The sequence below is a fragment of the Oncorhynchus nerka genome, linkage group LG23 (genome assembly GCF_034236695.1).
Source record: "Oncorhynchus nerka isolate Pitt River linkage group LG23, Oner_Uvic_2.0, whole genome shotgun sequence".
Classification (NCBI taxonomy): domain Eukaryota; kingdom Metazoa; phylum Chordata; class Actinopteri; order Salmoniformes; family Salmonidae; genus Oncorhynchus; species Oncorhynchus nerka.
This window is the reverse complement of record NC_088418.1, coordinates 16,274,591-16,300,968: the sequence shown is the minus strand read 5'-3', so window position 1 is coordinate 16,300,968 and position 26,378 is coordinate 16,274,591. Positions and strand designations below refer to the sequence as shown.

At 44.7% G+C, this 26,378-nt stretch overlaps 1 protein-coding gene and 1 pseudogene across 3 annotated transcripts; one reads left to right on the top strand and one right to left on the bottom strand.

The window, feature by feature from the left end:
* Positions 1-3,279, bottom strand: part of LOC115121580 (protein transport protein Sec24C-like) — a 29,194-nt pseudogene extending 25,915 nt beyond the window's left edge.
* Positions 3,280-8,524: 5,245 nt separating this feature from the next.
* LOC115121582 (synaptopodin 2-like protein) lies at positions 8,525-25,623 on the top strand. Of its 3 annotated transcripts, XM_065007903.1 has the most exons (5): positions 8,525-8,827; positions 12,691-12,842; positions 14,308-14,538; positions 14,746-15,194; positions 22,622-25,623. In XM_065007903.1, the coding sequence occupies exons 1-5, from the start codon at positions 8,726-8,728 to the stop codon at positions 25,291-25,293; spliced, it is 3,606 nt and encodes a 1,201-aa protein (XP_064863975.1). In that variant the 5' UTR covers positions 8,525-8,725; the 3' UTR covers positions 25,294-25,623. The 3 variants fall into 3 exon arrangements, with proteins under 3 accessions (XP_064863975.1, XP_064863976.1, XP_064863974.1); XM_065007904.1 differs by lacking the exons at positions 8,525-8,827; positions 12,691-12,842 and adding an exon at positions 13,738-13,988; XM_065007902.1 differs by lacking the exons at positions 8,525-8,827; positions 12,691-12,842 and having other exon boundaries at positions 13,995-14,538.
* Positions 25,624-26,378: the final 755 nt, after the last annotated feature.

Genomic DNA, 26,378 nt, shown 5'->3' with positions numbered 1-26,378 from the left:
TCACCCCCAAAGCCAAGTCCTCCTTTGGCTGTCTTTCCTTCCAGTTCACTGCTGCCAATGACTGGAACAAACTGCAAAAATCACTGAAGCTGGAGACTCATATCTCCCTCACTAACTTTAAGCACCAGCTGTCAAAGCAGCTCACAGATCACAGCACCTGCGCATCTGTAAACAGCCCATCCAACTACCTCATCCCCATACTGTTATTTATTTTGCTCATTTACACCCCCGTATTTCCACTTGCACATCTATCACTCCAGTGTCTAATTGCTATATTGTAATTATTTTGCCACTATGGCCTATTTATCGCCTCCCGTATCCTACCTCATTTGCACACATTGTATATAGACTTTTTCTATTGTATTATTGACTGTGTTAGTTTATTCCATGTGTAACTCTGTGTTCTTGTTTGTTGCAATGCTTTGCTTCATCTTGGCCAGGTCGCAGTTGTAAATGATGAGAACCTGTTCTCAACTAGCCTACCTGGTTAAATAAAGGTGAAATTAAAAATTAAAAAATGAGTCAAAGTGAAAAGAGTGAGCAGGTTGATGTAGTAACCCACTAAGGTCACCCTACCGGGCTGCGTTCCCCTGGTTCTAGAGAGAATACATGCCCACTCAGCACAACCAGGCCAGCAGCTGTGTAATGGAGTCCGTATTGTACTGCAGGACTGCAGCGAACACCTCAGACATGGGCTGCTGCATCTCAATAGTCATCTGGTCTCCATCAATGCTGATGTAGACCATCTGGAAAGCTGAGAGAGAATTCCAAGAGGGCATCCACCATATTTATTTCGCTTATCATTTGTTTGATCGATTAGTGCAGAGGAGAGAAAAAGCACTAGAGTTTTGAGATGCAGCCCATGGTCCTGTTTAGCTTCACACCCGCAGTCTCAAACCTAGTCAATGTGCTGGACGGCTTGGAGTTACAGTAACGAGATTCCACGTGTTATTTTCTAGTTGTAATGTCTTCACTGTTATTCTACAATGTAGATAAATAGTCAAAATAAAGAAAAAGCCTTGAATGAGTAGGTGTTCTAAACCTTTTGACCGGTAGTGCATGTCTATAATAGCCGACTCATATTCCCTGTGACACAGTTTGAAACACACCTATATCAGCTCTGTGTATTGTTTGTCTCGACCACACCTTCACAATAAACCTCAGTACACACTTGGCCCGGCCTTTAGCTCATGTGAATTGGCCAATATGGATAGGGCTAAACTGTTGATCACACAATCCAAAAACGGTCCATTATAAATCACGATCGGGCTCAGATGGGCACGATTTGAAAGTGTGTTCAATTGCCAACATGACTAGCTAAATTATAATATACGATCTTACAGTGTTAGGCTTTCATAAGGCAATTCAGAGAAGCAGATGGTCATTTGGGTGCGCATAGAATGGAGTCATGAGTGCATTCAGATGTGTGGTTCATGGAACAATTTTCTGCCAATTTCAAATCGGATACAGGTACGAGCATAAAGGGTTAATTATCCTACAACAGACCTGACATGGTATTGAGTTTGGCAAACAGGAGGATGACGTTTCCCCACTTAATTTTCTTTTAAACACACCCAACTTCTTTGTGAGCCACCAACATAACCCTACCTATATACAACACAAGTAGGACCAACCTCTGATCAATCAGACCTTGTTGAACCATACTGCTCAATCAAACGTCATGTGCTAGGCTGACAGGCAGCCATACAATCACAGAGTTAGTCTATGCTGTAGTGTCCTGTCCTCTGAACACTGAAAGTAGGCCTAACTAACGTTACACCCACCACCTAACGTTACTTGTCAACAAGACTGTTCGCATACTAGTAGCTGAGAGTAACTGGCTATTGAGCATTCATTCACTTAGCTTACAACATGTCTTTCCTAAAAGGTTAAACGAGCAGGTTTAAAGGCACCGATAGTCACAAGAAAGACTGGACCATGATATTGAAATAATTGATGTAACTCATTGCCTATAGTAGCTAGCTAGTCTCATCCAATGGAATTCGCATCGGTTAGCTAGCTACTACTGTTACCGGGTTACATTGGCTGGCTTGTTAGCTGATGTAGCAATATTATCTTATGACAAACACGGGTTTATCCAACGCAGCTCTTTCAATAATTCAAAGTAGTAGTTGCCACGGTTAGAAATACAATACCATTGGATCAGTGTATCTATTAGCGTGACAGGCCTGTTGAAAGACCCATATTTGCCGTAGCGGCTTTGGCAAAAAAAAAGTCTAACGTGCTAACATCACGACTGGCTAGCTAAATCTGTTTAGAAACTGATTCTCGTTCATAATGCTTAGATTACTTGGTCAATACAACCCACGAGAATATATTGAACACTTCAAAGAACAACGTAGCAGAGGTATTTGTGGTTAGCCAGGCAAGAGTAACTAGCGCGGTCGGTTAGCTAACCTCAGCAAACAATGTCGCATTTGACCTAGCTAGCTAAATGATTATTCATGGTCCAGACCAGGCAGAGAATCAATCATTTTTGTTTCTATATACGGAGTCTTCAGTCGAAACTTAAAAGCACGAACCTTTGTCAGCTAGTTGAGAGTTTGGGCCTAATTTACACACTAGTTTTAATCGTGGAAATAAGAATCAGCTGTGGCTATCCTGTTAGCTATGTAGCTAGTTAAATTAGCATGTAGTTAGAAGAACCAGACCTCTGGCTCTAACGTCCAGAATGCTCAGATTCAAACTCTACAATCCCTACAAGCGTTGTCATGTCAAAATACGTCCGTTGATCAGCAAATATGGAGTTCTGCTGAGCAACCATCTAAATTTAATCACGGTATGTACTTCCAAAAAAGGTCCAACGTTAAATAAAAATGTACAAAAACAGAGGCATTTTAAAAATATTTTTCTTGTACTTTTTTAATAAAAAAAAAAGTACATACCGGCCGTAACGAGAGTAAATTACGAAAGTATTTTTTGGCAAAACGCTTAAAGAGCTGTTGAATGAGTTTGAATTGGGGCGTTAGAGGTCTGGTTCATTAACTAGTTAGCACCACCACGGAATCCCAATCCTATGTTTTCTTTCAAGGTATGTCACACACTGCACCACCGTACAACTCGACAACCCACCTTCAACCGGGTAAAATAATAAGTTAGCCAAGCAGACGTTTGTTTCCTGTTCAGAACCAGTTCCGAAGCCCTTTGGCCGTCAATACTTCAAAGCGATGACTTCCAGGGATTGATGTTCTGCTAATCCTTTCTCTGGTTTCTCTCCAAGCAGACATTCGCACCGGAAGTGTCGTGGCTGTCTGCCACGTCCACATCCGGACAGGGGTTGGGATATGAATTATGTAACATTGCGTTCATAACAAAGTGGGAATTTACCACCATAGAGTTAGCTAGAGGACTATAGATGGGAAAAAAACTGTTTTGACATGGACATTGCTATTTAGGGATTCACCATTTTAAAGTAGAAAACTGGGTGGGCCTTTCCTTGGGTGAAGGAAGGATCATATGATTCCATCTGGGTCACCAGGAGGGATCAGACAATGAATTATACTTGTGAGCAAACATACCATAACTATAGGTGGCAGTAAAACATCATTCTTGTCTTTATACCTGTTCAAACAACACTCTAGAGTCTAGACTCTGTTCTAGATGGCAGTATGCACCCTTTCAGTTTGTTATGCCTGTTTACTCCTCAGGTTGTCATTCCTTCCTTTCTGCAGATACAGCACCAATCCAGATCCCGGGTTCCAGTACCAGTCCCAGGCCCAGCACCAGACGAGGCACAGAGGAGGGAGCAGACCACAGGTAAGTACTACCATCCCTTGTGTGTCTGATTCCTCCTCAGGTTGTCATTCCTCCCCTCTACAGACCCAGATCCCGACCCAGAACCTGCAGCAGCCCCAGTTCGCGGTTTCTGTTTTCTCCCAGTCCCGGCCACAGCACCAACACCAACACGGTTCCCAGTTTCCAGCCCAGACACCAACTGTTCTTCACCTCCAATAAAAGGACACAGACAGACCGGCAGCCACTCCACCAGACCAACCACTCAAGAAAAAACTTCAAAACTCAAACAGGTGAAATCTCCTTTCCAACAAACACTATCAAATGAAGACGGATGGATGGATTGTAATAGTTTGAATTTTGGTTAAACATTTTTTTTTTCTTTTGTAAATGAGGCTTTTTTTCTTTTCATTTAATAACTGATTGATTTATTAACTTAGCATTTATTGAATTGATTGAATATCTTGTTTTAAACTTTTGAACCATTTGAATTATGTATGACTTATGCATAACCAAATAAACAACCTTTAATGGTTCAGTGTTTGCCCTGTCGTCACTGCCAGTTTAAGTTTCAAGTTTTAAGGTCACATGCACAAGTACAATGAAATACCTTTCTTGCAAGCTCTAACCCCAACAAGGCAGTAATCAATAACAATGTAGTACTAAAATCAGCAAGGTAGAACAAAAACAAAATATAAAAATAAGAAATGAGAACACAATAAAGTAAGTAAGCATGCTATATACATGGGCATTTCCAGTACAATATGTACCATGTGGCGGGATACTGAATCCGTAGAGGTAGATGTGTATAGGAGTAAGGTGACTAGGCATCAGGAAATACGATAAATGGAATAGCAGCAGCGTATATGATGATTGGGTGTGCGTGTGTGTAGAGTCCGTATACATTTTTGTACATATTATGTGTGTGTGAGCAAATGATGGAGTGTTTGTATGCGTGTTGGCGTGTCAGTGTGTGTAAGTGTGTAGGGCCCTTTGAGAGTTTATAGAGAATAAGAATAAAATACAAGGGTCAACTCAGATAGTCTGCGCAGCCATTTTATTAGCGATATAGTTAAATATTTAGTAGTCTTATGGCATGGTGTCAGACTTGATGTACTGGTACAGCTTGCCATGCGGAAGCAGAGAGAACAGTTTATGGCTTGGGTGGTTGGAGTCTTTGATGATTTCCCCTTTATGGCTCGGGTGGTGGTTGTCTTTAATGATTTTCCCTTTATGGCTTGGGTGGTTGGAGTCTTTAATGATTTTCCCTTTTGAAATTATGTTATCACAGCTGAAAACTGTTGTGCACTAATGTACTTGTCCTCTTGCTCAGTTGTGCACTGCGTTCTCCCACTCCTCTTTCTATTCTGGTGAGAGAGTTTGCGCTGTTCTGTGAAGGGAGTAGTGTAACAGTATAACTTTAGACCGTCCCCTCGCCCATACCCGGGCGCGAACCAGGGACCCTCTGCACACATCACGAACCCCACGAAGCATCGTTACCCATCGCTCCACAAAAGCCGCGGCCTTTGCAGAGCAAAGGGAACCACTACTTCAAGGTCTCAGAGTAAGTGACGTCACCGATTGAAACGCTATTTAGCGCGCACCACCGCTAACTAAGCTAGCGTTTCACATCCGTTACAGTAGTACACAGAGTTGTATGAGATATTCAGTTTCTTGGGAATTTCTCGCATGGAATAGCCTTCATTTCTCAGAACAAGAATAGACTGACGAGTTTCAGAAGATAGTGCTTTGTTTCTTGACATTTTGAGCCTGTAGTTGAACCCACAAATGCTGATGCTCCAGATACTCAACTAGTCTAAAGAAGGACAGTTTTATTGCTTCTTTAATCAGAACACAACAGTTTTCAGCTGTGCTAACATAATTGCAAAAGCGTTTTCTAATGATCAATTCGCCTTTTAAAATGATAAACTTGGATTAGCTAATACAACGTGCCATTGGAACACAGGAGTGATGGTTGCTGATAATGGACCTCTGTACGGCTATGTAGATATTCCCATAAAAATCCGTAAATTCCAGCTACAATAGTAATTTACAACATTAACAATGTCTACACTGTACTTCTAATCAATTTGATGTTATTTTAAATACATGGACAAAAAAAATGTGCTTTTCTTTCAAAAACAAGGACATTTCTAAGTGACCCCAAACTTTTGAATGGTAGTGTACATATTACCTCAATTACCTCGACTATTTTATTTTATTTTTTATTTCACCTTTATTTAACCAGGTAGGCTAGTTGAGAACACCTTTATTTAACCAGGTAGACTAGTTGAGAACAAGTTCTCATTTACAACTGCGACCTAGCCAAGATAAAACAAAGCAGTGTGACACAAACAACAACATAGAGTTACACACGGAATGAACAAACATGCAGTCAATAATACAATAGAGAAAGTCTATATACAATGTGTGCAAATGAGGTAGGATAAGGGAGGTGAGGCGATAAATAGGCCATAGTTGTGAAATAATTACAGTATGGCAAATTAAACACTGGAGTGATTGATGTGCAGAAGATCAGTGTGCAAGTAGCGGTACTGGGGTGCAAAGGAGCAAAATAAATAACAGTATGGGGATGAGGTAGTTGGATGGGCTATTTACTGATTTAATTAGTACTTTCAATTATTTTAACTTAAGTTCTTTACACCACTGCCTCAGTGGTCAAGACATGGTGCAGATCGAGTGAGCTGGACATCAGCTGAGGACCAAGTGTGACCAGCACCCTGGTGGAGGTGTGACTGCAGGAGTGGCAGTGCTCAACAACCGACTCCTCGTCCCAAGTGTGACCAGCACCCTGGTGGAGGTGTGACTGCAGGAGTGGCAGTGCTCAACAACCGACTCCTCGTCCCAAGTGTGACCAGCACCCTGGTGGAGGTGTGACTGCCGGAGTGGCAGTGCTCAACAACCGACTCCTCGTCCCAAGTGTGACCAGCACCCTGGTGGAGGTGTGACTGCAGGAGTGGCAGTGCTCAACAACCGACTCCTCGTCTGACCTACACTGCCTTCTGTCACATTACTAGTAGAACTGCACAGGAGGACGGCTGGAGAAACGCCGAAGCGCTTTGACCACAGAGGAAATGGTTGCTCATCATCTTTTGAGGATGTTTCTTTTAGACTTTCCCCTGGTTTTTACTGTAAAATCAAACGTGTGTTCTTGTAGCTTGTGGAGGTCAGGAACGAGCCTGACGGAGGAAGAGAAGCTGTGTGCGGACACTGAAGTCTTACTGTCGCAATAGATTTGAATCGCTGCTCCGGTAGACTTAAACAGAGACAAGCAATTCATGTCAAACAGAAAATACAGAACAATTATTATTTCAGACCAAAAAGTGTGTAGTATTCTAGATATTGTACAATCAAACTGAAAATGTGATTCCATCATGAAATAATAGAACACTTGTGGGTTGCGGACGGGACAGTAATAAATATGAACAGCACTGCATTACCAAAGCTGGGATCACGTGTCGCATTTCCATTGAGGATTTATCCCAGTGTTTTACCCAAAAGGCTCAGATTTTTCTGTTTCATCTACACGGACTGGCACCTATGTCTCGCTGGGCCGTGGGTCCGGCGGACTTTGTGCCAAGGTAAGACCCTGAATACTTTTAACCTTTCATTTACACAACAATGACTAACTGTGAACTTTAACACCTCACAAAGCAACAGTCTTTCATGATGCAGAGGTTGTTGATTCTGCTCACCCCAAGTCTTTAATGTCAAACTCCTGATGGAAAAACAGTAACACTGGAGCTTACACATCAACATAAAACACAGTCGGGAAAAGTCTCATTGGAAAAGCACCGTTAGTAGACGATACAACTTTCTGGTGTTATCATGGAAGCAGTCTAATAGCTCCCCAAAGCAATACTGACCCGCTGTGACAGGGTGGTGTTAGCTCACTCTGTGAATGTGAATCACAATAAGTAGGCATATGCTCTTAAAAATATCCCTCCCTCCCCGTCTCTTCTCCTTCTCCCACTCCCTCTCCCCTCCCTCCCCTCCCTCTCCTCTCCCTCTCTCCTCTCCTCTCCTCTCCTCTCCTCTCCTCTCCTCTCCTCTCCTCTCCTCTCCTCTCCTCTCCTCTCCCCCTCCTTCTCCTTTCCCTCTCCCTCTCCTCTTCCTCTCCCCCTCCCTCCCTCTCCCCCTCCTTCTCCTCACCCTCTCCCTATCATCTTCCTCACCCCTCCTGCTCCTCTCCTCTCCCCTCCTTTCCCACTCCCTCTTCCAAACCTCTCCCCAACTCTCCTAGCCACCTCCCTCTCCTCTCCTCTCCCTTCTCCCCCTCCCCCTCCCCTTCCCCCTCCCTCCCTCTCCTCTCCTCTCCTCTCCTCTCCCTCTCTCCTCTCCTCTCCTCTCCTCTCCTCTCCTCTCCTCTCCTCTCCTCTCCTCTCCTCTCCTCTCCTCTCCTTTCCTCTCCTCTCCCACTCCCTCTTCCCCTCCTATCCCCTCTATCCTATCCCTCTCCCCCTCCCTCTCCTCTCCCTTCTCCTCTTGTGGCAGTTTGAGACAAAGCCTTGGAGAGGGCTGGATTGGTGGTCAGGACAGTGTGCGAGGGAGGGGGCCAGAGGGTTATTTTGGGAGGATCTATCAGCATCCCTGGCTGGAGCTGCAGAGTGTCATGACATGTGTGGTGGATATAAAACACACACACACACTCTCCTGCCCCCTTCCAGCCGACACAGCATTCCACTATTAGCAGACGGAAACCAGTCCCCCTCCCCTCTCTCTCTCTCTCTCTCTCTCTCTCTCTCTCTCTCTCTCTCTCTCTCTCTCTCTCTCGCTCTACCCCCTTCCCTCTCAAACCCCCCTCTCTCTGGGTGGAGTAAGTGGGCGGGGTCACAGAGGAAGCATGTCAGACCAGTGAGACATAAACATACACAGAGCAGTTGGAAGAAGCAGAGAGACATACACTCCGTGTGCAGTGTGATTCAGCGTGTATGTGTGTTACTGAGTAGTGATGGTAGCAGAGGAGGTGGTGGTCACTCTCTCAGGAGGGGCTCCATGGGGCTTCAGACTGCAAGGAGGAGCAGAGCACCAAACACCACTACAGGTGGCCAAGGTACAACGTGTGTGTGTGTGTGTGTGTGTGTATGTGTGTGTGTGTGTGTATGTGTGTGTGTGTGTGTGTGTGTGTGTGTGTGTGTGTGTGTGTGTGTGTGTGTGTGTGTGTGTGTGTAATATAGAGTGGGGTATGGGCAGATCCTCGAGTAACACTTGCAGGAACAGCTGTTGTATATAAACGGTGGTGTGTTCTCTCCATGTTGTATGTTTCTTGGTGTTCATGTGTGTTTCATCTCTGTGTTTTAATGTGTGTGTGTGTGATAGGAATTATTACAGTGTGTTATCTCTCTCAGTGTAGTATACCATTAAGACAAGATAAAACCACTCTAAGAGCAGAGGAATTGACGGCATGCTCTCTAAGTGGACACACACACTCACAGAGACATGTTGGTGTTGACATGGCAGAATGCATTTAATCTAATCAGAAAAGATGTTGTAGAAATCTGGGCTGCATGTAGGGCTCCCGCGTGGCACAGTGGTCTAAGACACTGTATCTCAGTGCTAGAGGAGTCACTACAGTCCCTGGTTCGATTCCACTCTGTATCACAGCCGTCCTTGATTGGAATTCCCATAAGGCGGTGCACAATTGGCCCAGCCTTAGAGTTTGGCCGGGGTTGGCCATCATCGTAAATAAGAATTTGTTCTTATCTGACTTGCCTAATTAAATAAAGGTAAAATAAAAATGTGACCTCTCTCAAATTGGCTTAGTTGTTAGTACTGGGTTAGATAAATGGATCATTCACAGCTCCAAATCTCAGGGCTGATGGATCAATGCTGTTGGCATCAAGATTATCCTTGTAGCTCAGTTGCTTGTGCTTAAGACACCAGGGTAGTGGGCTTGATTCCCGGGACCACTTACACATAAAATGTTTACATTTTATTTGACATTACATTTCTCTGTAAGTCGCTTTGCAAAAAAGCATCGGCTAAATGGCATATATTATATTATTGCCGAGATACCCGTGAACCATTTAACCCCTAAACTGCTCTGCAGCTGACACTGAACTACCAGCCTGTCACATGTGTGCTATTCTATTCTATTCTTTTCTACTATATTATATTTTCTTCTATTCTATTCTCTTCTCTTCTATTCTCTTCTATTTTTCTCCTACTATGTTATATTTTCTTCTATTCTCTTCTACTCTCTTCTATTCTATTATCTTCTATTTTCTCCTACTATATTCAATTTTCTTCTATTCTCTTCTCTTCTATTCTCTTCTACTATAATATATTTTCTTCTATTCTATTCTCTTCTATTCTATTCTCTTTTATTTTCTCCTACTATATTAGATTTTCTTCTATTCTCTTCTATTTTCTTCTATTCTCTTCTCTTCCATTCTATTCTCTTCTCTTCTATTCTATTCTCTTCTACTCTATTCTCTTCTACTCTATTCTCTTCTATTCACTTTTATTCTATTCTCTTCTCTTCTGTTCTATTATCTTCTACTCTATCCTATCCTCTTCTCTTCTATCCTATTCTCTTCTATTATAATTTCTTCTATAGTCTCATTTATTCTATTCTCTTCTATTCTCTTTTATTCTATTCTCTTTTTTTATATTCTCTTCTATTCTCTTCTCTTCTATTCTCTTCTATTTTCTTCTCTTCTATGCTCTTCTACTCTAGTCTGTTTGATTCTATTCTACTCTAGTCCCTTTTATTCTATTCTCTTCTATTCTCTTTTCTTCTCTTCTACTCTATTCTCTTCTATTCTATTCTCTTCTATTATATTCTCTTCTATCCTCTTCTCTTCTATTCTCTTCTATTCTATTCTAGTCTCTTTTATTCTATTCTCTTCTATTATATTCTCTTCTCTTCTCTTCCCTTCCCTTCTCTACTCTTCTCTTCTACTCCATCCTCTTCTATTATATTCTTTTCTACTCTATCCTCTTCTATTATATTCTCTTCTACTCTATCCTCTTCTCTTCTATTATATTATATTCTCTTCTTCTATTCTCTTCTATTTTCTTATCTTCTTTTATATTCTCTTCTATTCTATTCTCCTCTACTCTCTCCTCTTCGATTCTCTTCTATTCTCTTCTATTCTATTCTCCTCTACTCTCTTCTATTCTATTCTACTCTATCCTCTTCTATTATATTCTCTTCTACTCTATCCTCTTCTGTTCTATCCTCTTCTATTCTCTTCTCTTCTACTCTATCCTCTTCTCTTCTATTCTCTTCTCTTCTCTTCTACTCTATCCTCTTCTGTTCTATTCTGTTCTATTCTCTTCTCTTCTACTCTATCCTCTTCTCTTCTATTCTCTTCTCTTCTACTCCATCCTCGTCTCTTCTATTCTCTTCTCTTCTACGCTATCCTCTTCTCTTCTATTCTCTTATCTTCTATGCTCTTCTATTCTCTTCTATTCTAGTCTGTTTTATTAGATTCTATCCTTTTGTGTTCTCTTCTATCCTCTTCTATTCTAGTCTCTTCTATTCTATTCTCTTCTATTCTCTTCTATTCTATTCTATTTTATTCTATTCTCTTCTATTCTTAATGTTAGGGTTAGGACTTGGGTAAAGGCATAGGTTAGGGTAAGGTTTAGGGTTAGGGGTTAGGAAAAATAGCATTTTGAATGGGACTGAATTGTGTGTCCCCACAAGGATAGTTGTAGAAGACTGTGTGTCTGTGTGTGTGTGTGTGTGTGTGTGTGTGTGTGTGTATGTGTGTGTGTGTGTGAGAGAGAGAGAGAGGCCATTTTTCCATGGCCTGCTCCAGCTCCTCTTAAATGAGCTATTCTAATCCTGCGGACCTCTCTACTCCCAGCTGGGCTTATCTGAGGCATGTCTGCCCTCCACATAATCACACACACAGTCTCTGGTGCCGACCGGTAGAGGGGAAAAGCGGCGGGTAATGTACATGCCTATGCTAACCAGGCTAATTTGGCCTAACAGGTACATATTACTCACCATATAAAGTGTGTAAGAGGCGATATCCCTGGTTAGCTGCTCTGGCTGTGGGTTTGTCTAGGAATGTGGCTGGTTCTCCAGCTGGGGTTTATTTCGGGGTGTATGGGCAACACATGGTGAATGTGAGGCATGCCCTCTGCCCACTGTGTGTATGGGGGGAGGCAGCTGTCAGAAATGATTCTGCTATGTGTCATCTGTCCACTGTTCTTTCTTTCTTTCCCTCACGCTCTCTCTTTCTCTCTCCACCTGTATATCTCTGCACCCTCTCTCTCCATCCTGCCTATCTCTCTCTCTCTCCCTTTCTCTCCACCCCTCCCCTCTCTCTCCCCCTTTATATCTCTTCCCCCCCCTCTCTCTCTCTCTCTCTCTATCCCACCTATCTCTCTCTCTCTCTATCTCTATCCCACCTCTCTCTCTCTCTCTCTCTCTCTCTCTCTCGCTCTCTCTTTCTCTCTATCCCACCTCTCTCTCTCTCTCTCTCTCTCTCTGTCTCTCTCTCTATCCCACCTATCTCTCATGCTTTCTGACAGATCCATGTATGTATAGGGCTTTGCTTCCACCCCTCCACCATATTCAGTGATGGACAACTTCATGACATCATTGCCTAGTTTGTACGGCCCTTCAGACTCCCCCTCCCCTCCATAGCCCCGGACAGATGATGTCCTCACAACATAAATATAAACTTGTGCAGGTCTTTCCCTACTGGCTTTGCTGATAGCTCCTTTATTGAGGGAAAATGTACTTCCTACGACTGTGATATGTTGTTGTCCCACCTCGCTATCTTAAGATGAATGCACCAACTGTAAGTTGCTCTGGATAAGTGTCTGTTAAATGACTAAAATGTAAAACATTTAAACCTCAGAAGTGTTCAGCTTTTGTCTCCCCCTAGTGGCTCTATGACACTGCTCCCCACTCTGGGATTCCATGCTGCTGCATTGAGGCTGTGTGTGTTGCAGGTGCGACGGCGCAGTAAGGCGTGCCGGGCCGACCTGAGGGAGGAGGATGAGTTGGTTGCCATCGGCGACCATGTCTGTGCAGAGCTCAACCACGCTCAGGCGATGATGCTCATCGACTCCCATCGACACACTCTCAACCTCAGGGTCAAGAGGTCAGAGCATACGGACATAGACTCAACCTCAGGGTCAAGAGGTCAGAGCATACAGACATAAACTCAACCTCAGGGTCAAGAGGTCAGAGCATACAGACATAGACTCAACCTCAGGGTCAAGAGGTCAGATCATACAGACATACACACAACCTCAGGGTCAAGAGGTCAGAGCATACAGACATAGACTCAACCTCAGGGTCAAGAGGTCAGAGCATACAGACATAGACTCAACCTCAGGGTCAAGAGGTCAGAGCATACAGACATAGACTCAACCTCAGGGTCAAGAGGTCAGATTATACAGACATACACACAACCTCAGGGACAAGAGGTCAGAGCATACAGACATAGACTCAACCTCAGGGTCAAGAGGTCAGAGCATACAGACATAGACTCAACCTCAGGGTCAAGAGGTCAGAGCATACAGACATAGACTCAACCTCAGGGACAAGAGGTCAAAGCATACAGACATACACACAACCTCAGGGACAAGAGGTCAGAGCATACAGACATAGACTCAACCTCAGGGTCAAGAGGTCAGAGCATACAGACATAGACTCAACCTCAGGGTCAAGAGGTCAGATCATACAGACATAGACTCAACCTCAGGGACAAGAGGTCAGAGCATACAGACATAGACTCAACCTCAGGGTCAAGAGGTCAGAGCATACAGACATAGACTCAACCTCAGGGTCAAGAGGTCAGATCATACAGACATAGACTCAACCTCAGGGACAAGAGGTCAGAGCACAGACATAGACTCAACCTCAGGGTCAAGAGGTCAGATCATACAGACATAGACTCAACCTCAGGGACAAGAGGTCAGAGCATACAGACATAGACTCAACCTCAGGGTCAAGAGGTCAGAGCATACAGACATAGACTCAACCTCAGGGTCAAGAGGTCAGAGCATACAGACATAGACTCAACCTCAGGGTCAAGAGGTCAGAGCATACAGACATAGACTCAACCTCAGGGTCAAGAGGTCAGAGCATACAGACATAGACTCAACCTCAGGGTCAAGAGGTCAGAGCATACAGACATAGACTCAACCTCAGGGTCAAGAGGTCAGAGCATACAGACATAGACTCAACCTCAGGGACAAGAGGTCAGAGCATACAGACATAGACTCAACCTCAGGGTCAAGAGGTCAGATCATACGGACAGTGCGCCACTGCTAAATGCATATAGGGGATACACTGTACACATACACTAGACCTATACAAGTAGACCGTAGAATAAGCAACGCAGACACACACACAGCCTGGCTATCTCGTTCTCTTTCTGCCTCCAGGTCTGGGTTCCACTCTGTGGTCCTGCCGGGTCGGATACACACAGACACACACACAGCCTGGCTATCTCGTTCTCTTTCTGCCTCCAGGTCTGGGTTCCACTCTGTGGTCCTGCCGGGTCGGATACACACAGCCACACACACAGCCTGGCTATCTCGTTCTCTTTCTGCCTCCAGGTCTGGGTTCCATTCTGTGGTCCTGCCGGGTCGGATACACACAGCCACACACACTGACGGGCCTGCCTGCTTCACCCTCACCTCCCCCCCTGACAGTGAGGCCTATTATGGAGAGATGGACAGCGATTCGGACACACACACACACACACACCGCCGCCAGCGACACACTCCTCCGGACGCGCGCTCTCCCGGTCGCCAGCAGGAGGAGGAGGAGACTTCGGAGATAAGCGGGTATGAGACAAGAACAAAACAGAATCATCCCCAACCTTGTTGGTTTGTACGATGACATCACCATGACCCGCCCAATCTCCCTCTCTCTCTCTCTCTCCCTCTCTCTCTCTCTCTCCCTCTCCCTCTCTCTCTCTCTCTCTCTCTCTCCTCTCTCTCTCTCTCTCTCTCTCTCTCTCTCTCTCTCTCTCTCTCTCTCTCTCTCTCAAGGTATGAGAGCGCTCCAGATGGGGGTGTTTCCCTGCAGGGGACCTGGGAGCAACTACCCACACTGGGAAATGGGGGGATCCAACAGTGGGAGCAACCAACGGGATCAGGAACAGGGGGGTTTCAACCTGGAGTACCACGCAGGGAGGTGGTCTACCAACCCCAAACCCAACCCCCGCAGGCCCGGCCAGAGTGGACCCACCCAGCCCGGCCCGTCCTACACCATGCGCAGGGGGAGCCGGTGGTGGGAGGAGAGGTGGAGGGAGACAGTGGGTTCCAGGAGGCAGGGGGGGGTGTGGTTCTGGCCTGCTCACCCCTGGTGTCTCCAGAGCGGGCTAGAGGAGCCATGATGCTGTGCTCCAGCTCTCAGATGGTTCCCATGGTGGGTGCCCAGCTGACCCCACTCAGTGATGAACTGTCTGCTACGTACAAGGAAAAGGCCCGGCAAGCCAGTGAGTACACTATACCAGATACCCTGCACACTATACACACTACAGCCTACATGTGAACTCTTCAGCTGCTCTGCAACGCCTGTGGGAATGTATGTGAGTGTCTGTGAGTGTCTGTTAGTGTCTGTGAGTGTATGGGAGTAAATGTGTCTGGTTAAGGGCTTGTAAGTAAAGCATTTACCGGTAAAGTCTACACTTGTTGTATTCAGCGCATGTGGCAAATAAAGTTTGATTTGATTTGAGAGAGGGGGATATTTCCTGTTGCTGTCTATCTCATGAATCAAAGCGTCCCTCTCCTATTTCTGTCTCTCCTGTTAGTATTCTAAGCCCTGGTCTCATCCAGAAGATTTATGGTGGGACAGCTAGCATTCCCCTCTGGCCTTGACGGACACACGGACACACCTGACCTCACATTTAGTGATCCCCACAGCTGAATATGCCATGGCTGATGGGAGGAGAGGGGATGGGGTGGTGGGGGGTGGGGGGTGGAAGGGGAGGGGGCAGCAAACCTGATCAATTATACCCTATTTATTTGAAAATCAGGTTTCAACTCCATGTCAAAAATGGCATTCTTCCCATGCAGCTAGACATAGGTATCTGACCTGCTTAGATGACTACATGAATCTATTAACTCATGAATGATGTAACTTTCCTCACAGCTGTCTACCTCATTCTGAACTATAGCAGCTGATGGTGCTCCCTGGCACGGGGTTATCCTGCTGAGCTAAAGCCTTGGCATAAGCTTCAGGAGCTAATGCAAGTCTTCAGGTTTCAGGCAAGGTTACATCTTGGACAGAGAGACAATAGTGACAGTGAGAACTGGCCTTACTCACATCACACACACACACGCACACACACACATACGTACGCACTCGCGCACACACACACACACACACACACACACACACACACACACACACACACACACACACACACACACACACACACACACACACACACACACACACACACACACACACACACAGAGACAGAGCTCTGGAGCATGTACAAGGTTGTTGTATGGAAATATTTTGCAGATCTGAGTGGGTGAAGGACGGGGGAGAACCCCATGGACAGTGTGTGTGTGTGTGTGTGTGTGTGTGTGTGTGTGTGTGTGTGTGCCCAGACATCTGTCAGACAGACAGGAATAGGGGATGACATCATGTGTTGGTTTGGGATAGAAGAAGAGAGAGAGAATGAGAGAGTGACACAAAAGAGGAGAGTGGGGGGATGGGAAGGAAGAAGAGAGAGGAGAGAGAGATAGGAGAGAGAGTTGTTATCCTACCTAGAATACAACTGGTCACTTTCCACCTACCTGAGAATGTGTGTGTGAGGGTTAGAGAACACACACACTTGGAGACATGAGGAACTTCACATCTTCAACGGGTTCGGACCCTGTTGAACACTCCGTTATTCACACCATCTACGCTGGTAAGTCACACACACACACACACACACACACACACACACACACACACACACACACACACACACACACACACACACACACACACTGGAGGTGCTGAAGGTGTGGTAAGATACTGTTACTGGACAGGAGGTGTTTTCTGCGGATGGTTCTGGGTGTTTTTAGTGAGAAATGAAATCTGTTTGGTGATGGTGGGTAATATTGCTGGTGGGTAATATTGCTGGTGGGTAATATTGCTGGTTGGGTAATATTGATGGTTGGGTAATATTGATAGTGGGTAATATTGATGGTGGGTAATATTGATAGTGGGTAATATTGATAGTGGGTAATATTGATGGTTGAGTAATATTGATGGTGGGTAATATTGATGGTGGGTAATATTGATAGTGGGTAATATTGATAGTGGGTAATATTGATAGTGGGTAATATTGATGGTTGAGTAATATTGCTGGTGGGTAATATTGCTGGTGGGTAATATTGATGGTTGAGTAATATTGCTGGTTGGGTAATATTGATGGTTGAGTAATATTGATAGTGGGTAATATTGATGGTGGGTAATATTGCTGGTTGAGTAATATTGCTGGTGAGTAATATTGCTGGTGGGTAATATTGCTGGTGGGTAATATTGATGGTTGGGTAATATTGATGGTGAGTAATATTGCTGGTTGGGTAATATTGATGGTGGGTAATATTGCTGGTGGGTAATATTGATGGTGAGTAATATTGCTGGTGGGTAATATTGCTGGTTGGGTAATATTGCTGGTGAGTAATATTGCTGGTGAGTAATATTGCTGGTGGGTAATATTGATGGTGAGTAATATTGCTGGTGAGTAATATTGCTGGTGGGTAATATTGATGGTGAGTAATATTGCTGGTGAGTAATATTGCTGGTGGGTAATATTGATGGTGGGTAATATTGCTGGTGAGTAATATTGCTGGTGGGTAATATTAATGGTTGGGTAATATTGCTGGTTGGGTAATATTGATGGTTGGGTAATATTGATGGTTGGGTAATATTGATGGTGAGTAATATTGCTGGGTGGGTAATATTGCTGGTTGGGTAATATTGCTGGGTGGGTAATATTGCTGGTGGGTAATATTGCTGGTGGGTAATATTGCTGGTGGGTAATATTGATGGTGGGTAATATTGCTGGTTGGGTAATATTGCTGGTGGGTAATATTGCTGGTTGAGTAATATTGATAGTGGGTAATATTGATGGTTGGGTAATATTGATGGTGGGTAATATTGATGGTGGGTAATATTGCTGGTTGGGTAATATTGATGGTTGAGTAATATTGATAGTGGGTAATATTGGGTGGGTAATATTGATAGTGGGTAATATTGATAGTGGGTAATATTGCTGGTGAGTAATATTGCTGGTGGGTAATATTGCTGGTGAGTAATATTGCTGGTGAGTAATATTGCTGGTGGGTAATATTGATGGTGGGTAATATTGCTGGTTGGGTAATATTGCTGGTGGGTAATATTGCTGGTTGAGTAATATTGATAGTGGGTAATATTGATAGTGGGTAATATTGATAGTGGGTAATATTGATAGTGGGTAATATTGCTGGTTGGGTAATATTGATGGTTGAGTAATATTGATAGTGGGTAATATTGATAGTGGGTAATATTGATAGTGGGTAATATTGATAGTGGGTAATATTGCTGGTGAGTAATATTGCTGGTGGGTAATATTGCTGGTGAGTAATATTGCTGGTGAGTAATATTGCTGGTGGGTAATATTGCTGGTGAGTAATATTGCTGGTTGAGTAATATTGATAGTGGGTAATATTGATAGTGGGTAATATTGATAGTGGGTAATATTGATAGTGGGTAATATTGCTGGTGGGTAATATTGATGGTGGGTAATATTGCTGGTTGGGTAATATTGCTGGTGGGTAATATTGATGGTTGGGTAATATTGCTGGTGGGTAATATTGCTGGTTGAGTAATATTGCTGGTTGGGTAATATTGCTGGTTGAGTAATATTGCTGGTGGGTAATATTGCTGGTGGGTAATATTGCTGGTGGGTAATATTGATGGTTGAGTAATATTGATAGTGGGTAATATTGATAGTGGGTAATATTGATAGTGGGTAATATTGATAGTGGGTAATTTTGCTGGTTGGGTAATATTGATGGTTGAGTAATATTGATAGTGGGTAATATTGATAGTGGGTAATATTGATAGTGGGTAATATTGATGGTGAGTAATATTGCTGGTTGAGTAATATTGCTGGTGGGTAATATTGATGGTGGGTAATATTGCTGGTGGGTAATATTGCTGGTTGGGTAATATTGCTGGTGGGTAATATTGCTGGTGGGTAATATTGCTGGTGGGTAATATTGCTGGTTGGGTAATATTGATGGTGGGTAATATTGCTGGTGGGTAATATTGATGGTGGGTAATATTGCTGGTTGGGTAATATTGCTGGTGGGTAATATTGATAGTGGGTAATATTGATAGTGGGTAATATTGCTGGTGAGTAATATTGCTGGTGGGTAATATTGATGGTGGGTAATATTGCTGGTGGGTAATATTGCTGGTTGGGTAATATTGCTGGTTGGGTAATATTGATGGTTGAGTAATATTGATGGTGGGTAATATTGATGGTGGGTAATATTGCTGGTTGGGTAATATTGCTGGTTGGGTAATATTGATGGTTGAGTAATATTGATAGTGGGTAATATTGATAGTGGGTAATATTGATAGTGGGTAATATTGCTGGTGAGTAATATTGCTGGTGGGTAATATTGCTGGTGAGTAATATTGCTGGTTGGGTAATATTGCTGGTGGGTAATATTGCTGGTGAGTAATATTGCTGGTTGAGTAATATTGCTGGTTGAGTAATATTGCTGGTTGAGTAATATTGATAGTGGGTAATATTGATAGTGGGTAATATTGATAGTGGGTAATATTGATAGTGGGTAATATTGATAGTGGGTAATATTGCTGGTTGGGTAATATTGATGGTTGGGTAATATTGCTGGTTGAGTAATATTGCTGGTGGGTAATATTGCTGGTGGGTAATATTGCTGGTTGGGTAATATTGCTGGTGGGTAATATTGCTGGTGGGTAATATTGCTGGTGGGTAATATTGCTGGTTGGGTAATATTGATGGTGGGTAATATTGCCGGTGGGTAATATTGATGGTGGGTAATATTGCTGGTTGGGTAATATTGCTGGTGGGTAATATTGATAGTGGGTAATATTGATAGTGGGTAATATTGCTGGTGAGTAATATTGCTGGTGGGTAATATTGATGGTGGGTAATATTGCTGGTGGGTAATATTGCTGGTTGGGTAATATTGCTGGTTGGGTAATATTGATGGTTGAGTAATATTGATGGTGGGTAATATTGATGGTGGGTAATATTGCTGGTTGGGTAATATTGCTGGTTGGGTAATATTGATGGTTGAGTAATATTGATGGTGGGTAATATTGCTAGTGGGTAATATTTGGGTAATATTGATAGTGGGTAATATTGATAGTGGTAATATTGCTGGTAGTAATATTGCTGGTGGGTAATATTGCTGGTGAGTAATATTGCTGGTTGGTAATATTGCTGGTGGGTAAATATTGCTGGTTGAGTAATATTGCTGGTTGAGTAATATTGCTGGTTGAGTAATATTGATAGTGGGTAATATTGATAGTGGGTAATATTGATAGTGGGTAATATTGATAGTGGGTAATATTGATAGTGGGTAATATTGCTGGTTGGGTAATATTGATGGTTGGGTAATATTGCTGGTTGAGTAATATTGCTGGTGGGTAATATTGCTGGTGAGTAATATTGCTGGTGAGTAATATTGCTGGTTGAGTAATATTGCTGGTGAGTAATATTGATGGTGGGTAATATTGCTGGTGAGTAATATTGATGGTGGGTAATATTGCTGGTGGGTAATATTGCTGGTGGGTAATATTGCTGGTGGGTAATATTGATGGTGAGTAATATTGCTGGTGGGTAATATTGATGGTGGGTAATATTGCTGGTGGGTAATATTGCTGGTGGGTAATATTGCTGGTGGGTAATATTGCTGGTGAGTAATATTGCTGGTGAGTAATATTGCTGGTGAGTAATATTGCTGGTGGGTAATATTGCTGGTGGGTAATATTGCTGGTGAGTAATATTGCTGGTGAGTAATATTGCTGGTGAGTAATATTGCTGGTTGAGTAATATTGCTGGTTGAGTAATATTGCTGGTGAGTAATATTGCTGGTGACTAATATTGCTGGTGGGTAATATTGCTGGTGGGTAATATTGCTGGTGAGTAATATTGCTGGTGAGTAATATTGCTGGTGGGTAATATTGCTGGTGGGTAATATTGCTGGTGGGTAATATTGCTGGTGAGTAATATTGCTGGTTGGGTAATATTGCTGGTGGGTAATATTGCTGGTTGGGTAATATTGCTGGTGGGTAATATTGATGGTAATATTGCTGGTTGAGTAATATTGCTGGTTGAGTAATATTGCTGGTGGGTAATATTGCTGGTTGAGTAATATTGCTGGTGAGTAATATTGCTGGTGGGTAATATTGATGGTGAGTAATATTGCTGGTGGGTAATATTGCTGGTGGGTAATATTGATGGTGAGTAATATTGCTGGTGGGTAATATTGCTGGTTGGGTAATATTGCTGGTGGGTAATATTGATGGTGAGTAATATTGATGGTGAGTAATATTGCTGGTTGGGTAATATTGCTGGTTGGGTAATATTGCTGGTGAGTAATATTGCTGGTGGGTAATATTGATGGTGAGTAATATTGCTGGTTGGGTAATATTGCTGGTGGGTAATATTGCTGGTGGGTAATATTGATGGTGAGTAATATTGCTGGTTGGGTAATATTGATGGTGAGCAATATTGCTGGTGGGTAATATTGATGGTGGGTAATATTGCTGGTTGGGTAATATTGCTGGTGGGTAATATTGCTGGTGGGTAATATTGATGGTGAATAATATTGCTGCTTGGGTAATATTGATGGTGAGTAATATTGCTGGTGGGTAATATTGATGGTGAGTAATATTGCTGGTGGGTAATATTGCTGGTGGGTAATATTGATGGTGAGTAATATTGCTGGTGGGTAATATTGATGGTGAGTAATATTGCTGGTTGGGTAATATTGCTGGTGGGTAATATTGCTGGTGGGTAATATTGCTGGTTGCTGCTGGTCGACTCTGTCTTTGTGTTTCTGCCAGTCAAGGCTGCTGTGTCTCTCTCCTGCCCTGTATATTTCTTCTGTTACTGATGTCGACTGATGTCGACTGATGTCGTCTCATCTGTGGTTGGATAAGAGAAACCTGGACTGATTCCTCTCTTCAGATCGTCATCTGTTTCAGGACTGTGATTCCTGTCACTGTAAGTAGAAACCAGCCTCATAGACACCTGATTCCTATGTGTGTGTGTGTGTGTGTGTGTGTGTGTGTGTGTGTGTGTGTGTGTGTGTGTGTGGCTGTTAGTCATACTAACAGTGTTTGTGTGAGGCTATTTCTGAGGCCTGAGTTCATTTATAAAACGGCTGAAATATCTCCATCTCATACACCAAATACATACACTGATATGGAGACAGACAGACAGACAGACAGACAGACAGACAGACAGACAGACAGACAGACAGACAGACAGCCAGACAGACAGACAGACAGACAGACAGACAGACAGACAGACAGACAGACAGACAGACAGACAGACAGACAGACAGATATACTATCTGGGCGCTGCTCAACTGGAGAGTATGGGGAAATCAGAGCTTTGAGCCCCCAGCACACTCTCCTGTCTGTCAGGGTTGAGCCCTGCCCACCCCTCACTGGCTGATGGTGTCACCCATCATGGTGTCATCATGGATTTGAGTGACATTCCAGATGCTGTCAATCACTCCCAAACAGGCTTTTATGTTTCTAACCAGAATTTTCTTATTCATTACAGTTACTTATGTAATCCTCTGTTCTCTCGTTCTCTCTCCCCCACTTCTCCCCCTTCCTCCTGTCCCTCCCCCTGTCTACCAGAGCTGCAGAGAGGAGAGAGTGTGGTAGACAGGCAGGTGAAAGAGGCTCGTACTAAATGTCGTTCCATCGCCTCCCTGCTCACCGACGCTCCAAACTCCAACTCCAAAGGAGTTCTCATGTTCAAGAAGAGACGCCAGCGTGCCAAGAAGTTCACCCTCACCTGTTTTGGCCGCGCGGAGGGGGAGGTGGGTGCTGAGACAGGGGGAGAGACGGAGGGGGAGGTGGGTCCTGAGACTGGGGGAGAGACGGAGGGAGAGGAGGAGGAGGGGAGTTCCTTCCCCTCGGGTTCAGAGGTGGATGAAGAGGGCTTTGCTGGAACCTTTGACCCCACGTGGGACAGCGAATACCTGGACATGCTGGATAGGAGGAGTTCTGCCTGCCCCTCCACCTATAACTCAAGGCCCCAAACACCAACTAATCAGAGCTCAGGGTTGGATTCCTTGGCCTATCAGAGTCCAGAGGTGAACATGTCATTCAATCAGGGGTCTGAGATGAATGCCCCAGCCTATCAGAGCCCCGGGCTGGTCTACATAGCCTATCAGGGGAAAGAGACAAAGCAGTATGAGCAGCAAAGGAAATTGGCCACTCCTGTCACCTACAACTCTGCCCCTAACACCTCCCTGACTACAAGTTTGTCCAATGGGGGCTCAGCAGGGATGAGTCAGGCCAGTGTGGTTCTGACTTCCCCCTCTCACACCCCTATCCCCCCCCAGCCTGACCTAAACACTAACCCTAACCCGCCTGGGGGAATCCATAACCGCACGGCACGCCCCTTCACCTCAGGCCTCGCCCCATCTCGCCCCCCTGCCAGCCCTGTCATCTTCCGACCCGTCCAGCCCACTCCTGGCTTAACAATGGTTTCCAAACCCACTGCTGAGGTATCCATGGTAACCATTGCCTCCCCTCGCCCTTCAGGGGCGCCCGAGGCCAGGAGAGCGGTCTCCAGTACCTCCCTCTACATCCCCCCTAGACCTACTGAATCCATCCTCTCTCCTCCTCCTCTTGTTCTCTCTCCTCCATCCTCTCATACCTGCACTCCCTCTCAGCCTTTCCCTTCTCCCTCAGTCCATACTGCCACCTTCTCTCCTTCTTCTGACTGCTGTTCTCCTTCTCATTATCCTCCTCAACCCACCCAACACTTCTGCTCCTTGACTGCTCCTCAACTATTCTCTCCTCCTCCTGCCCCCATTCAACACTTCTCTACTCCTAGTCAACCTTTCTCCCCTCCTCCTCCTCATGCCCCAGTCTATCCATCCTCTGCCATGGCTGCCCAGCCCTTCTCTCCTCCTTCTTCTTCTAATCAACCCTTCTCTCCATCCTCTGCCACACCTTACATTCCCTCCCTTGCTCAGACCCAACCCCCTCCTCCCTTGACCTTCAACTCCTATGTCTCTATGACAAACCCTGCCATGGTGACCCCCTCCACTGCTCAGACCCCTGCCTCTGATTCATTGTCGTCCCGTGAGCAGCGTATCGCCGTCCCCGCCTCCAGAACAGGCATTCTCGCGGAGGCGCGTCGTCGCAGCAACAAGAAGCCTATGTTCCGTCCTTCTGTGGAGAACAAGAAGGACGTGTCTCCCAACCCGGCCCTGCTGGAACTGCTCCAAAACCCGGATGCACCGACCAGGATAGGCCCAGGCCCCATGGGGCCTAGTGGAGGAGTTAGTGGGGAGGCTGGAGGTGAGTCAGGCCCTGAAGAGGACTGGTTGAAGCTGGGGGCTGAGGCCTGTAACTTCATGCAGGCACAGAGAGGCTCCAAGCCCCCTCCTGTGGCCCCTAAACCCCAGCCTCCTCCACAGGTACCCCAGCTAGCAGGGAAGGGGGGTCAGCTGTTCGCCCGTAGGCAGAGCAGGATGGATCGCTATGTGGTGGAGACCCCCTCCTCACCCCAACCCAGTCCTGGCCACCCCCGCCAGCCCTCTCCCACACCCTCCCTCCCCTCTCAATTCAAATACTCCTCCAGCTGCAGAGCCCCCCCTCCCATCAGCTATAACCCCCTCCTCTCCCCCTCCTGCCCTCCCCAGGCCCAGCGCCAGAGGGCGGGGGTAGTAGGACAGGGTGGGGGTTCAGCGGGGCATAAAGCCACCCCTGGGGGTCAGAAGGCTCAAGGCATCAAGGCTCTGGACTTCATGAGTCACCAGCCCTATCAGCTAAACTCCTCCCTCTTCAGCTACGGGGGCAGGACTCCCCAGGGCCAAAACAAGATGCCACGTGTGTATGAGGTCAAACGTTTCTCCACACCACCTCCCACAGGCCCCGCCCCTACTGTCATCATCCCACGGTCAGCGACCACACTAGGAGAACCGATGTGGAGGTCTGATGTCATTTCTCTTCCCCCAACAGCCACTTCCTGCTACCAATCACTCTCTACCCCCCCCTACCAACCTCAGCCCCAGTGGGTCCCTCCTACTCCAGCCCCCACAGGCCCCCTCCCGCAGCTCCCGAGCTTCTCCTGCGTCCATGTCCCTAACCCTAACCCCTACCCCTCACAGGCCCACGCCCCCCAACAAGGTAACAGTCAGTTTAAGAGTGCCCCTGATCTGAGCCCTTTGGCCCACACCCCACCTCGCCCCGCCTCCACGCAGCCCTCCAGAGTGCCTCGTCCCAAATTCAGCACCTCTAATCTGGGTCTGCAACCTAGCGTCTGGCGCCCCGGATCCACCATGACCTAAGACAAAACACTATAGACTGGCTCTGGAGAAATCCCAGCTTGCAAATTTGGTTCCTTGGAAGTTGTGGGAACGTACGTTTTTGGTTTACCATTGGTTCTGGGAACGAAGCCATAAGTTACCCAGACCGGTAAAACTGAACATTTTTTAAACATTCTGATAACGGAAGTAAACATTTTGCCTGTTCTGGGAAGGTACGCTTTTAGTTTGCAGGGAGCTTTTGAGAACATTTTATTCTGGTTCCCCTGAAAGTTTTCCTAGGAGGTTTTGTTATCGTTCTTAGAACAGAAATGATGGGTTATTTGAAGGTAATTAAATAAAGTTTTGAGAACATTATCGAAATGTTGTGAATGTTTTAAACTAAATGTAAAGGTTATTTCGAAATGATGGAATAACTTCCTTAACATTTTCACTGAATGTTTCAACAAGACCAATAACACTGCGAGAATAGTTCGTTAAGAACTCCAAGCACAGATAAGACAAATGGAAATGTATTTGCTAAGGCATTAATCACGCAAACACATGCATTTTTTTTCATTGTGGCACGGTGTCAGTGAGATTCAAACCTACGATCTTCTGTTCTCTGTCTATGAAATGAGTCTACTGCGCCACCAGGATGGAGCTAGCATGTTTTTAAAAAACTTGTTTAAAAAAAACTCATGTTCATTGTAGTCTACACAAACAGACCCCATTTCAGAGAAAACAAAACATTCATTCAAGTGTAGCCAATTACCGGGCACACGGCTAACACACCTGAGGAGAGAGAGAGAGAGTTGACGCGGAATGCATTTGTTTTAAAACGTTATTCATGTTTTCTTGTGGTTTTTAGCAAACGTTTTCTTAATGTTCTGAGAACATGACTTTAAATAGAACCATGAGGAAACCTGTAGGAAACATTATTCTGAAATATTGAAATTCTTGCAGAAGAACGTTGTTACTAAACATTCTCTGAACTATTTGAAATTGTTCCCAGTTGGAGATCTTTCCTAGAACATTACCAAAAGTTTCATTAAATGTAACCATGGTTCAACTTTTAGAAAACATTTATTTAAAGTAACGAAATACCAAGAAAATAACATTATTTCGTC